General features: G+C 38.4%; 1 protein-coding gene across 7 annotated transcripts in view; it reads left to right on the forward strand.

Annotated features, from left to right (window-relative positions):
- MAP4K5 (mitogen-activated protein kinase kinase kinase kinase 5) overlaps positions 1 to 12,727 on the forward strand; it is a 102,645-nt gene that overhangs the window by 36,936 nt on the left and 52,982 nt on the right. For all 7 annotated transcript variants that reach the window (XR_009452957.1, XM_059696478.1, XM_059696511.1 and 4 more), the window contains 4 exons: positions 2,811 to 2,858; positions 2,947 to 2,989; positions 4,237 to 4,309; positions 10,452 to 10,583. Coding sequence is in view for 6 of the 7 variants with exons in the window: in XM_059696478.1 (XP_059552461.1) it covers positions 2,811 to 2,858; positions 2,947 to 2,989; positions 4,237 to 4,309; positions 10,452 to 10,583 (296 nt within the window). In the remaining variant the exon portion in view is untranslated. The remainder of the gene's footprint in view (positions 1 to 2,810; positions 2,859 to 2,946; positions 2,990 to 4,236; positions 4,310 to 10,451; positions 10,584 to 12,727) is intronic.

Below are 12,727 nucleotides of genomic sequence, written 5' to 3' on the forward strand. Positions count from 1 at the left end.
CTCAGTAATAAAGAAGAATGAAGTATTGATATATACATTACAAGGAATGTCATATTAATTATTGTGAAAGAGCCAGACAAAAAAGAATATGCTGAATGATTTCTTTTACATAAATTCTAGAAAATTCATAAATGATCTATTATGACAGAAATCAGATCAGTATCAGTGGCTGTTAATATCACTAAAAGACAGCCAGACATTGTGTAATTTCTAGTGGACATTAGCACCTTCTCAGATATCTCAATTTCAGTTCTACAAGACTCTTGGTCCAGGCTTGTAAGTTTGAATAATTCCAGCCTCTTCTCTACTCTGCTCCCCCAGGTCCTAGAGTTTTGGTAGCAGCTTCCTGCAGTTGCTGTTGCTGTAATATTTGTTGGCTCTCATTATTCCTTTTTAGTTCTATAGTTCAAATAACGTTTTTTTTAGTCTCCTGACTAAACTCTGACTAATATAGCACCACCATGAAGTAATTTTACCAAAATAATTCAGTCTTGATTCTCATCAAGACCCTAGATATAAGTGCTAATTTAATGGTAATACAGGGGTCAGAGAAACATGTAAAACAACATCATTAGGATGTAATTAGCAAAATCCAAATCCTGAGAGACTGCACATGATAAACAGCACTTTAACAAAAACTTACAAGGTAACAGTAATAAGATAAGGTACAGGATTCTATAGATTAAAAGAGAAGTAGGAGTCATTTCAACAAAGTGTAGTGTACAAACCTTGTTTGAATCCCACTTTAAATTGTGAATACTGGATATTTGATAGTATTAAATAATTGTTCATTATGAGGGTATAATAATATCATTGTGGTTATGTATGTTTTTTTAAAGTCACTGTCTTAGTCGATGAAATATGAAATCTGAGACTTCAGAATAATATGGTGGTGGAGGGGGAGTGTGTGGTATGTGAGGGTCAGAATGAAACAAGATTGACCATGAGCCCTAGCTGGTTTGGCTCAGTGGATAGAGCATCAGCCGTGGACCAAAGGGTCCCAGGTTTGATTCCGGTCAAGGGAATCCTGATTGCAGGCTCCTCCCCAGCTCAGACCTTGGTCAGGGCTAGTGCAGGAGGCAACCAATCGATGTGTTTTTTTCACATCAATGTTTCTCTCTCTTTCCCTCTCTCTTCCACTCTCCCTAAAAATCAATGGAAAAATATCCTCAGGTGAGGATTAATAACAACAAAAAATCCTATATAATCCTATATAATAAAAGGCTAATATACAAATTGGCCAATGGCAGAACGACTGGTCACTATGGTACACACTGACCACCAGGGAAAAGATGCTCAAGGCAGGAGCTGCTCCTTGGTGATCAGTATGCTCCCACAGAGGGAGCACCACTCACCCAGAAGCTGGGCTCATGGCTGGTGAGCAAAGTGGCAGTGGCAGGAACCTCTCCCACCTCTGTGGCTGCACTAAGGACATCCCCCGAGGGCTCCTGGACTGCGAGAGGGTGCAGGCCAGGCTGAGGGACCCCTGAGTGCATGAATTTCATGCACCGGGCCTCTAGTCTATACTAATAAAAGGGTAATATGCTAATTAGACTGGGAGACCTTCCAGATGTCCTTCCAGACAAAGCCATGGTGGTGAGGCCGAGGCAGAGGGGGTTAGGGGTGATCAGGTCAGGAGGGGAGGGAAGTTGGGGGCGAACAGGCCGGCAGTGAGGGGCAGTTGGGAGTGAGGCCAGTGGGGGGGGGGCAGTTGGGGGTGAGAAGGCCGGCCTCGGAGGACAGTTAGGGGCCATGAGGCCATCTGGGGAGGGAAGTTGGGGGCCATGAGGCTAGCCGTGAAGGGCAGTTGGGAGCCATGAGGCTGACAAGGTAGGACAGTTGGGGGTCATGAGGCCAGCAGGGGAGGGCAGTTGAGGAGAACAGGTCAGCAATGGGGGGCATTTGGGGATGAGCAGGCCGGCAGTGGGGGCTGTTGGGGGTGTGCAGGCTGATGGGGGGGCAGTTGGGGGCAAGCAGGCTGGCAGGCAGAGTGGTTAGGGGTGATCAGGCAGGCAGATAGGTGAGCGGTTAGGAGCCAGAGGTCCCAGATTGCGAGAGGGATGTCCGACTGCCGGTGGGATCAGGACTAAACGGGCAGTTGGACATCCCCTGAGGGATCCTAGATTAGAGAGGGTGCAGGTTGGGCTGAGGGACCCCCACCCCCCACCCCCGTGCATGAATTTCATGCACCAGGCCACTAGTATATAATAAAGGGCTGATATGCAAATAAACTGAATGGCGGAACAACCAGTTACTATGATGTGCACTGACCACCAGGGGGCAGATGCTCAATGCAGGAGCTGCCCCCTGGTGTTCAGTGCACTCCCACAGGGGGAGCGCCACTCAGCCAGAAGCAGGGCTCACTGCTGGCGAGCACAGCAGCAGTGGCGGGAGCCTCTCCTGCCTCCACGGCAGCGCTAAGGATGTCTGACTGACGGCATAAGCCTTAAGCCGTCAGTCAGACATCCCCCGAGTGCACAACGTGCACCAGGCCTCTAGTAGTTAAATATTTCTGATTTTTTATCAGAAATGAATTTGAAATCTTATAGTAAACATTGACTAGTAAAAATAACAAGTATGAAATCATGATCAATCATTTTTATGTTTTTATTATTACTAGAATGTTGTGCACGGGTGTGTGAGGGGTCCCCTCGCCCTGCCTGTGCCCTCTCACAGTTAGAAACTCATCGGGGGGTTTTTGCCACCAGGAAGACATTTTTGTTTTTCTTATTCAATAAGAATTCAAGCAGGAAGTTTAGGCATCAGTTTTGCAATTTTGCTAATGCCACGTTTTATTTTTTTAATTTTAGGGTCTTGCCTATTTGCATACTAAAGGCAAAATGCATAGAGATATCAAAGTAAGTATATTTAATATGTTTAAATTGATAATTTTATTGGAATGAATTTTATGATACTAATTAAATAGTATTTGTATTTTTGTTTTAGGGTGCAAATATTTTATTGACAGATCATGGTGATGTAAAATTAGGTATGTTATTTCAAGTTTCTAACATTTTTCCAAAATTTTAATAAATTTTAAATTTAACATTAGACAAGTTTAATAATCATGCCAAGAACCATGTTCATTGTTTGACCCTGCAATTTTACTCCTGAGACTCAGTTTAAGGAGATTAATTCTAAAGATAAAAAAAATCCATATTCACAGAAGTGTTAATCATAATATTATATGTAATAGAAGAAAATAAGAACATAGTTTTAGCAATAGAAAAACTGTTAAGTTGTGATAAATCCACTTAAGAAACATTATTCAGTCAGTCATCTTGGCCAGGTGGCTTAGTTGGTTGGAGCGTCAACCTGTGCACCGGAAAGTTGCGGGTTCCAACCCTGTCAGGGCGTGTACAGGAGGTGATCAATTGATGTTTCTCTCTCCCTTCCTCTCTCTCTAAAATCAATAAGAGCATATCCTTGGGTGAGGATTTAAAACAAAGTAATAGTTAAGAAGAATAAGAGTAAGAGTAATCCCGTGATCTGTTACATGACAAAAATGAACTATATTTGTATTTAGTTTTTTACAACCATGTTTAGCAACAACAATAACAAAGTTTATACATAGAAAAAGAACTTTTTTGCTTGGCCAAAGCTCACCAACTTCCCTCCCACCAGGGTACACTCAAAAAACATTTTTTTAAATAATAGCACCAAAATACTAACCTGGTTGTGTTAGAATAAAAGGAATTCAGGTGGGCCTTTTATTTTTTTGCTATATTTTTCAAATTAACTTAAAAAAACATATGTTCTTATTGATTTCAGAGAGATGAAGGGAGAGGGAGAGAGATAAAAACACCAGTGATGAGAGAGAATCATCAATGGGCTGTATCTTGCACACCCCAACTGAGGATCAAGTCCTCAACCTCCAGCATGTGCCCTGACTTGGAATCAAGCCGTGGCGTCTTGATTCATGGGTCAATGCTCAACCACTGAGCCACACTGGTCGGGCTCAAATTAACTTTAATGTGCTTGTCATAAAAATATTTTTATTAACTTTGTCCTTAGTAATGTACATTTTCATTCTAGTAAAACACCAGTAAATTATTTTCTTTTAATGGGTGTGTTATAAATCAAGCAAGAAGGAATTTAGGTATTCAATTTTTATATATTTCCCTAGCATTACTATCTGAATTATTAATAATGTCAAGCCTAAGGATGAAACTTAGAAATGTTAATGCTTTTATTGAAAAGAACTAAAATTTTCTGTTTTATTTTTTCCCCCACCAGCTGACTTTGGTGTAGCTGCAAAAATAACAGCTACCATTGCAAAGAGAAAATCTTTCATTGGCACCCCTTACTGGTAAGACAAATTTATATTATAATTGAATTTTAAGCATTTTCATTTCTTTAGGAAGTCTGAAGGCTTGTATGCTCCTTGATACTATCATAATTCTAATTGGGTCGGGAAATGTTAAAATTAACCCAATGTTAAAATTCTAATAATTCCTGCCATCTCTGGGATCTTGTATTGAGAGCACTCACATGTATGAGAGTTTGAAAAGAAAGACTCATATTACAATCTCTTGTCATTTTGTTACCCTTTCTTTTGGTATTGCTTCTATTTTAATCTTGGACTTTGCTATCTATCTGTTTGTTAAAACTCATGCATCCTACCCTACTCATAATGCATCTTACCAGTTACTGACAAAATAATCCTTCTAAAACACTGCGTTCAGCCCTGGCCGCTGTGACTTGGTTGAGCATCCTTCTGTGCACTGAAAGGTTCCTGTTCAATTTCCAGTCAGGGCACATACCCAGGTTGTGGGTACCATCCCCGGTCAGGGTGTTTGCAGAAGGCAACTTAACCGATTGATGTTTCTCTCTCGCATTGATGTTTCTCTCTCTCTCTCCCTCTCTAAAATCAATTTTAAAAAATTAAAAAATAAATTCATTAAACACTGCTTTCATTAGTGAAGACAGATAATTGAAATATAATAAAAAGCCTAGTAATAAATTTCAATATGTAAAATCATTTAATGAATATTATAAATGGTGCCATTTAATGTTTGATGAAATTTTGGATATTTTACTGGTATTATTTGGATAATTTTTTATTTGGAAAGAAATTTAAGTACCTCTATACCTCATATTAATATCAAAATAAATTGTATATGGAAATAGTCAAACATAAAACTAAAACCAAAAGAAGTATCAATGACTAGAGTTGAGTAGCCCATGTCCAGCCCATGTGGCTCTCATGGTTGAGCATTGACCCATGAACCAGGAGGTCAAGGTTTGATTCCTGGTCAGGGCACATTCCCGTCATGGGTTGTGGGCTCAATGTCCAGTAGGGGGTGTGCAGGAGGCAGCCAATCGATGATTCTCATCATTGATGGCTTTTGTCATTCTCTCCCTCCCTCTCTGAAATTAATAAAAATAAATTAAAAAAGAGTTGAGTAAGCCTTTCTTGGCATAAAATGTTAAAGGGGAAAATTGATAGATTTAACTACATGAAAATTCCAAGTTATTATATGTCCACCCACTTAAAAGGGAACAGCAAGTAACAAACCAGGAAGTAATGGCTAAAATGTGACAAACTAGGTTTTAATATCTTTAATATGTAAGTTGTTGTTTTTTTTTTTTCCAGTATTCACCCAAGGATATATTTTTCCATTGCTTTCTAGAGAGAGTGGAAGGGAAGGAGGAGATGGGGGCGGGGGAGGGAATAGAGAGAGAAACATCAATGTGATGTGAGAGAGACACATTGATTGTCTCCCACATGCGCCCCTACCCAGGCTGGGGAACTTGCAACTGAGGTACGTGCCCTTGACCAGGAATCTAACCCAGGACTCCAGTCCGCAGGCCGACACTTTAACCATTGAGAAAAACTGGCTAGGACAATATGTAAGTTCTTAATAAGACAATAAAGAGTGTTTCCTTAGAAGCAGAGTTATTAAAATCATACATATAAGTTATCATAAAATATGAAAAAAATTTCCCCCAATGATAACCAAAAATGCAAATTAAATAAACAATTACATTCTTTTCTATCAAATTGGAAAATATTTGGAATCATGGGTAATATCTATCACTATCACTAAATGTTTGATAATGAAAGTAGAAATTGGTAAAACAGTTTTGAAAGATAATTTGGCAACAATTTTTTTCATAAACCTTAAGTAATTTTTATGTTCTAGTCTCAATTCTGCTTGTATTAATTTATCAGAGACATACAGATTTACATATTAAGAACTTTATCAAATACTTTAATAACGAAAAATAGAGGGAATATATGCATATCCAGTAGAAATTAGTTAAGGAAATTATGTACATTCATTCAAATTAATGGAATAAATTGCTGGTATTTAAAATCCTGTTGTAAAAGATGAATGATTAGTGTATAGGCTCATGATATAATGTTAATTAAAAAAGGAAGATTAAAAGCATATGCACTATTATACCATTTTATAGAAGGTATGTGTGTGTTTTAAATTTATGGATAAAATATGTGAAATAGTGGTTCTCTTTGGATGGTATAATTGTTAACTTATTTTCTTCCATATTTTCTCATATATTCCAAATTCTCTTCAGTCAACACATATTGCTTTTAACCACAGAAACAAGCCCCGATTTAAATAAAGTTAAAAGAAAATAGGTGAGTTAGATTACCTATAAAATTTCATTCTTCACATGCCTATTTCCTCTTTAATCTCTTTTCTGTGACTGTCCTTCCCAGTCAACACTCTTCTTTGGTCAAAATTATCAGTTTTTTATACACTGATTAGTCTAGATATTGGTTATTACCTCCCTAGTATAGTTGTCTTAAGTCCTGTTCTGTCTGAAGAGTGGCATACTCTCTGCCTTACTTCACCCATGGCTGAGTGATTGGTCACATCTCTGTTTTCCACTGAACTAGGAAGTGCAACAGTCCTGGTCAGCTTGGTGCTGCAGTTAGCCACTAATACCTGATTCCAGTGGGCAGAGGAGATGAAACCCACAAGCTTTTTCTGGGTTTTAGCTCAGTTTCTTTCCTCTATGAAATTTGCCTTCAGTCACCTTGCTCCATGGTGATCATTTTCTTCTCTTTGTTTCTATACCCATTATTACTGTCTAGTACTTGCAGAGAGCATGTACAAGTTCGCATTTTCTGTATATGTATTTTATATCCTTAACCACATTTTAGTTGAGAGACATTTGTTATATAACTTTTTGTAACCTAAGTGCATATAAAAGCAACTTCTACCTTGTGGGTATTCAATATAAACATAAATTAATGTTAAAATAATAAACATCCTATATAATAAAAGAGAAACATGTAAATTGACTGTCCTTCCACTATGCTCACTAGCCAATCTGGAGAGTATGCAAATCAACCCAACAAAGATGGCAGGTTAATTTGCATGTGCAGGTGCCGAGTGGCCTGGGTCCTGGGAACATCCTTGAGAGGCCACTCCTAGCCTGTAGGCCCACGCATAGGCCCTGAGCAGCCAGGGTCCCAGAATGCCCCTGGCCACTCCAGGCCTCCGGGCGCAGGCGCCAAGCAGATGTTCCCACCCAGTGGCTGCTTACGCATGCGCTGGCACCAAGCAGCGGCCCGGGTCCATGCCCCCAAGCCCGGCGCCCATCACGGGGCAAACAGGCCAGGCCTCCCTGCTATTGCGGGGCAAACAGGCCAGGCCAGGCCTCCCCATGATCCTAGGCGAAGAAGCCGCTCCGCTGACCAGCCTGTGCTATGGACCTGTTTGGGTGGATGTCGCGGAGTCCGGAACCGCTAGCCTGCAGCCACGGCAAGTCTCCCTCTCCCGAGAGTTAGGAGCACCAGCCCAGGTCCACCCAGCAGCCCGGTCCTGACTGAGGGGGTGAGTTCCTGCAGGCTGGGGTTTGATCCCTAGTCATTAGCAGTAGGAGACCAGTGCCTATGTTACTGCTGTGTGTCCGGGTTTTAATTGGACAAATGCCTGGTGGTCCTGGGCACCAGCTTAGCAAAATCTTTTAGGAGGAGAATTCTGTCTGGGTTTCCTCAAATTCCCTCAGACACTACTCACCTTTCTGTAAAAGGCGCAGAACAAGTGAGGCCCCTTAAATGAAAATCAGAGATCTCCAGCAACGGTGGGCCTCTCTCATCACAGTCATTTGGACTGGATGGCATTTGAGTATTTATCTAGGCACCACGACAGGGAACAGACAAGCTCAAGTCATGATCTCTGCCCTTAAATAACTCACAATCTTATTAGAGTGAGTGGATGATAAAGCGCAGTAATGACATCAGAATGTAAGGCAACAATACAGAGAGGAACAGAGGCAACTGCTAGGGTGATTTCCCAACAGTTAGTACAAAGAGTATGTGCTGTGACTTAAATAAAAAAAATATGTGTGAAAGTAGCTGCTTCATGAGTATGGGATCCCTTCCTATTTTAACAGAAACTGAGTTCCATGTGAACTGTGTAATATGCTATGATATCTGAGTCACAGGACAAGGGAGGCCCTAAGTGTACTATGCTTTGATATTTGAGTCATTCTTTATTGTTCAATGTGATTTATTTCTGCACGCCTCAGTTTTGTAATAGTTAAATTACTAGAATAATACATCTTGCTATAAAATATTACTAGAAGATCAAATGATCAGGTGACATTTATTGTTATTTTCTATAAATGAACACAATCTCTGGTATGCTAAAGTGATAGGTATTATAGAAATATTCAGATAGGGAGACCTACAGGCTTGATTACAAGTGAGGCTTACTATCACAACCCAAATTTATTGCTTAAAAAAAAAGACAGGGAGCCAACTAAAAACTGAACCAAATATAAGCCCTTGAGGGGCAAATGTAAATTGGATAAGCTTTGCTATTACAAGAGCAAGAAGAAAAAATTCAGATGCAAGAATGAGAACCACATTGCATCCACTTTAAGTTGCTGTTAAAGAAAAAGAATGATATACTATGAAAATACTTAATACAGATTGTAAAGAGATTTGTTCAAAGAGGATTTCCTAGAGTAGGTGATATTTCAGTTATTTTTTTTTTAAATGTGAAGAGATTAGCTAGATAAGAAAAAGGTGTAGGGGTCCCAAATTGCAGAGGGTGCAGGCAGGGCTGAGGGGCCCCCCACCCCCGTGCACGAATTTCGTGCACTGGGCCTCTAGTTAAAAAATAAAAGAATATTTCTCCTGAGCAATATCATCTATGCTTTATAACTTCAGATACCATCATTATACATCACTGACTGCCAAGTAGATAACTCCAGTTCCACTACTCAGTTGACCTTCAGTCTTGTATATATTCAAAACAGCTGTTTGATAATAGCTATACTTGTATATGCATAAGCATTTTATACTCACATCATTCTCTATAGCCATCCCCTTTTATTCTGTCCCCTCTGCCACTGCCTTCAAAAAATCCTTTGTTTTTTCCCTTGTGTTTTTGAAATAATCTAATTCATCTGCATAATGCTGGTTTCACCTCCTCTCACACTATCCTTCATGTTGCCATGAGTTTTAGATCAAGCTTACCCCCATAATTAACCTTTTATTTTCACAGTAAAGTCTGAATTTCTTATATAATCAGTAGGCCATTCATTGTTCATCTAGCACCATCTCTGATGTTCATTTTTCAAATTCCTTATTGTCTCACTCAAACTGTCTGTAATGAATGACCTTTCAGTAAAATAAAAATGACAAACTAAAAAATGATTATGTATTTGATGAGAGTAAGTGCTTACTCTGAATTTCTATACTTATCACAGACTCACAGCAAGCAATTTATGCCCCATATCATACATTGAGTAGCACTGTCCTATCACTTCTCCAGATACTGCATGCTCTCTTCTTGTCTCCCTTCATTTACACTTGTTTCATCTGATTAAAATGTCCCAACTTCCTACTGCTCTTAGCTCCCTGATGATTCATTCTTTAAGTCTCACCTCCTTTAGGAACTTTTCTCTGACCTTCACACGGATTTAGGTGTTCTTTTTCTTTTCCCATATTACATAACAAGATTTACAAAACAAACTGAAATAAGACAACACGATTTTTTCCTCAGAGCACTAGTATTCAGAGGAGAGGATTCAAGATTTTTAAATAATGTGCTGAAATTGGTCTGGCTCAGTGGATAGAGCATTGGCCTGCGGACTGAAAGGTCCCAGGTTCGTTTCCGGTCAAGGGCATGTACCTGGGTTGCGGGCACATCTCCAGTGGGAGATGTGCAGGAGGCAGCTGATCGATGTTTCTCTCTCATCGATGTTTCTAACTCTCTATCTCTCTCCCGTTCTCTCTGTAAAAAATCAATAAAATATATTTTTTTAAAAAGATTTTTAAATAATGAATTTAAAGTATGTGTGTGTCTGTGTATGTATGAGGTCTTTATAAGTCTTTTAAAATAAAGTTTCTTCTTAGCAAATGTCTCTCAGCTCCTTTTCCTCCAGGAAGTCTAGTGAAGACAAAAGTAGCAGATTTCATATCATTTTTAAAAAATGAAAATGATATATTCACTGATTCCTTCTAGGATGGCCCCAGAAGTTGCAGCAGTAGAAAAGAATGGTGGCTACAACCAACTCTGTGATATCTGGGCAGTAGGAATAACAGCAATTGAACTTGGAGAACTTCAACCACCTATGTTTGATCTTCATCCAATGAGGTGTTCTCACTATTTAAGATAATGCACTTATTAATAAGTCTTCTGGGAAGTGAGATACTGATAAGTTGGATATTCCAAGCTAATTTTCAAGTATGTTAAAATGGTAAAGGTTTATAAGGGACTTAAGGATAATCTCATCTAAACCCTCCTCGCTTTTATTACTATTCCTAAAACAACAAGGAGCAAACAGTACTGTCTGAAATCTTTTTTAAGTCATTACATTCATTCTTCTGTCCGTTGAACTTGTTTCTTTTTTTTTTTTGTCTTAAGTAGATTCATAAACATATGATAGACTGCAGATGAGATTTTTTTGTTGTTCATTTCTGCATGTTTTTTGTTGTTGTTTTTTACTTTTTCTAGGGATAAAGAGCTGTGCTTAGTATAATTGTCATTTGCATTTAGGTTAAATTGTCTCAGAAAAAAAATTTGAGGGCCTTTGAAAGGGTTTTTAATATTTTTAATGAAAAGATAAATTGAACTAAAATTTAAACTTTTAAAGTAAATAGTATAAAGTTAAAAAGAAAATCAACAGAATGGGTAATTTGTTTTCCTCACATGATAGACAGAATAATATATATTTCATAAGGAACTCATTCAAAGACTTTATAGGCAAAATATAAATTGTTTATGAGCAAGTACTAAAGAAACATGGAGAACTATTTGACCTCACAAGTAACTAAAGTTATACAAGTTAAGAGATATCTACATTTAGGTGGAATGTCAAAAGGTGCAGACTTTTAAAAAAATAATTTAGACATTATTTGTTATGGGCCATCCAAATGTTTCAGTAATTTCACTAAGAAAATTATACTTGGGAAATAATTCAGGAAAAAAAGGATTATCCATTTCTGGATAACGGGGGAAATCTAAATGTCCAATAATTGGTGAGTTGTTAAGCAAATTATTTAGTATTAAGGGCAGCTATTACATAAACCAAAGAAACATGAGAAATTGATTATTAATTTTTTTTTAAAAGGCAGAACATAATATTACCTAATACAGTGATGTAGTAATTGGTTATTATTAAGATAAAGACTAAAAAGAAGAGCAGAAAATTTCAAATAATAGCTTAGGGTTGTAGGAGTATAGACATTTATTTTCTTTTCAGTTTTCCTTTATATATGAATGAGAGGCCTGGTGCATGAAAATTCATGCACTGGCAGGGGGCTCCCTCAGCCTGGCCTGCCCCCGCCCCCCCCCCCCCCACAGTCCAGGAGTCCTTAGGGGAAGCGACCCGGTGATCAGGGGAAAGCACCGCCCCCATCACCCTGCCGCTGCTGGCCGCAGCTGCCTGCCTTGGGCCCTCGCAACAGCTGCCGCTTTGTCCAGAAGGACGTTTGGCTGTCTAGTCTAATTAGCATATTATGCTTTTATTATAGATCATTTAGCTTTTAAAATGAGAGAATATCTTTGACATTAAAAAAAAACAACACAACTAAACAGTTTACTTAGAAACCTGGAAGCGGTTTTGTAGGAATTAGTGAAACAGAGCATTTTAGAACTTCCTTCTTAAATCCTCCATTCTTCAACCCCTATAGTCCAAAGAAAGTTCTCTTATAGGTTGACTTCTGTATCATTCATAATGAAAGGGTGTGGGAAATTATTGACCAAAAAGGGAAACAGACTTAACAGTGATGGCGAACCTATGACACGCGTGTCAGGTGACACGCAAACTCATTTTTTTGGTTGATTTTTCTTTGTTAAATGGCATTTAAATATATAAAATAAATATCAAAAATGTAAGTCTTTGTTTTACTATGGTTGCAAATATCAAAAAATTCCTATATGTGACATGGCACCAGAGTTAAGTTAGGGTTTTTCAAAATGCTGACACGCCGAGTTCAAAAGATTCGCCATCACTGGACTATGAAGTGAACATGATTTGCCTATACACCCAAAATAATTATAGAGGCAAATTTTCAGTTAAACATACAACCTAATGTTAGGTGTGTGTTACAAAATGATATACAGTTTATATAGATTTTTACCTAAGATAAAATATCAGTTATATATCTAACAGTATGATCACAAAACCCTTCTCTAACATTTGGTAGCTTTGCCATGTGAATAAGAGCTTGTTTGAAATTAAAAGATCCTTTCTCTAGCCAGGGAAAATTTTCCATAGGTTTTCCAAAATATAAAAA

The sequence above is a fragment of the Myotis daubentonii genome, chromosome 1, assembly GCF_963259705.1.
Source record: "Myotis daubentonii chromosome 1, mMyoDau2.1, whole genome shotgun sequence".
Classification (NCBI taxonomy): domain Eukaryota; kingdom Metazoa; phylum Chordata; class Mammalia; order Chiroptera; family Vespertilionidae; genus Myotis; species Myotis daubentonii.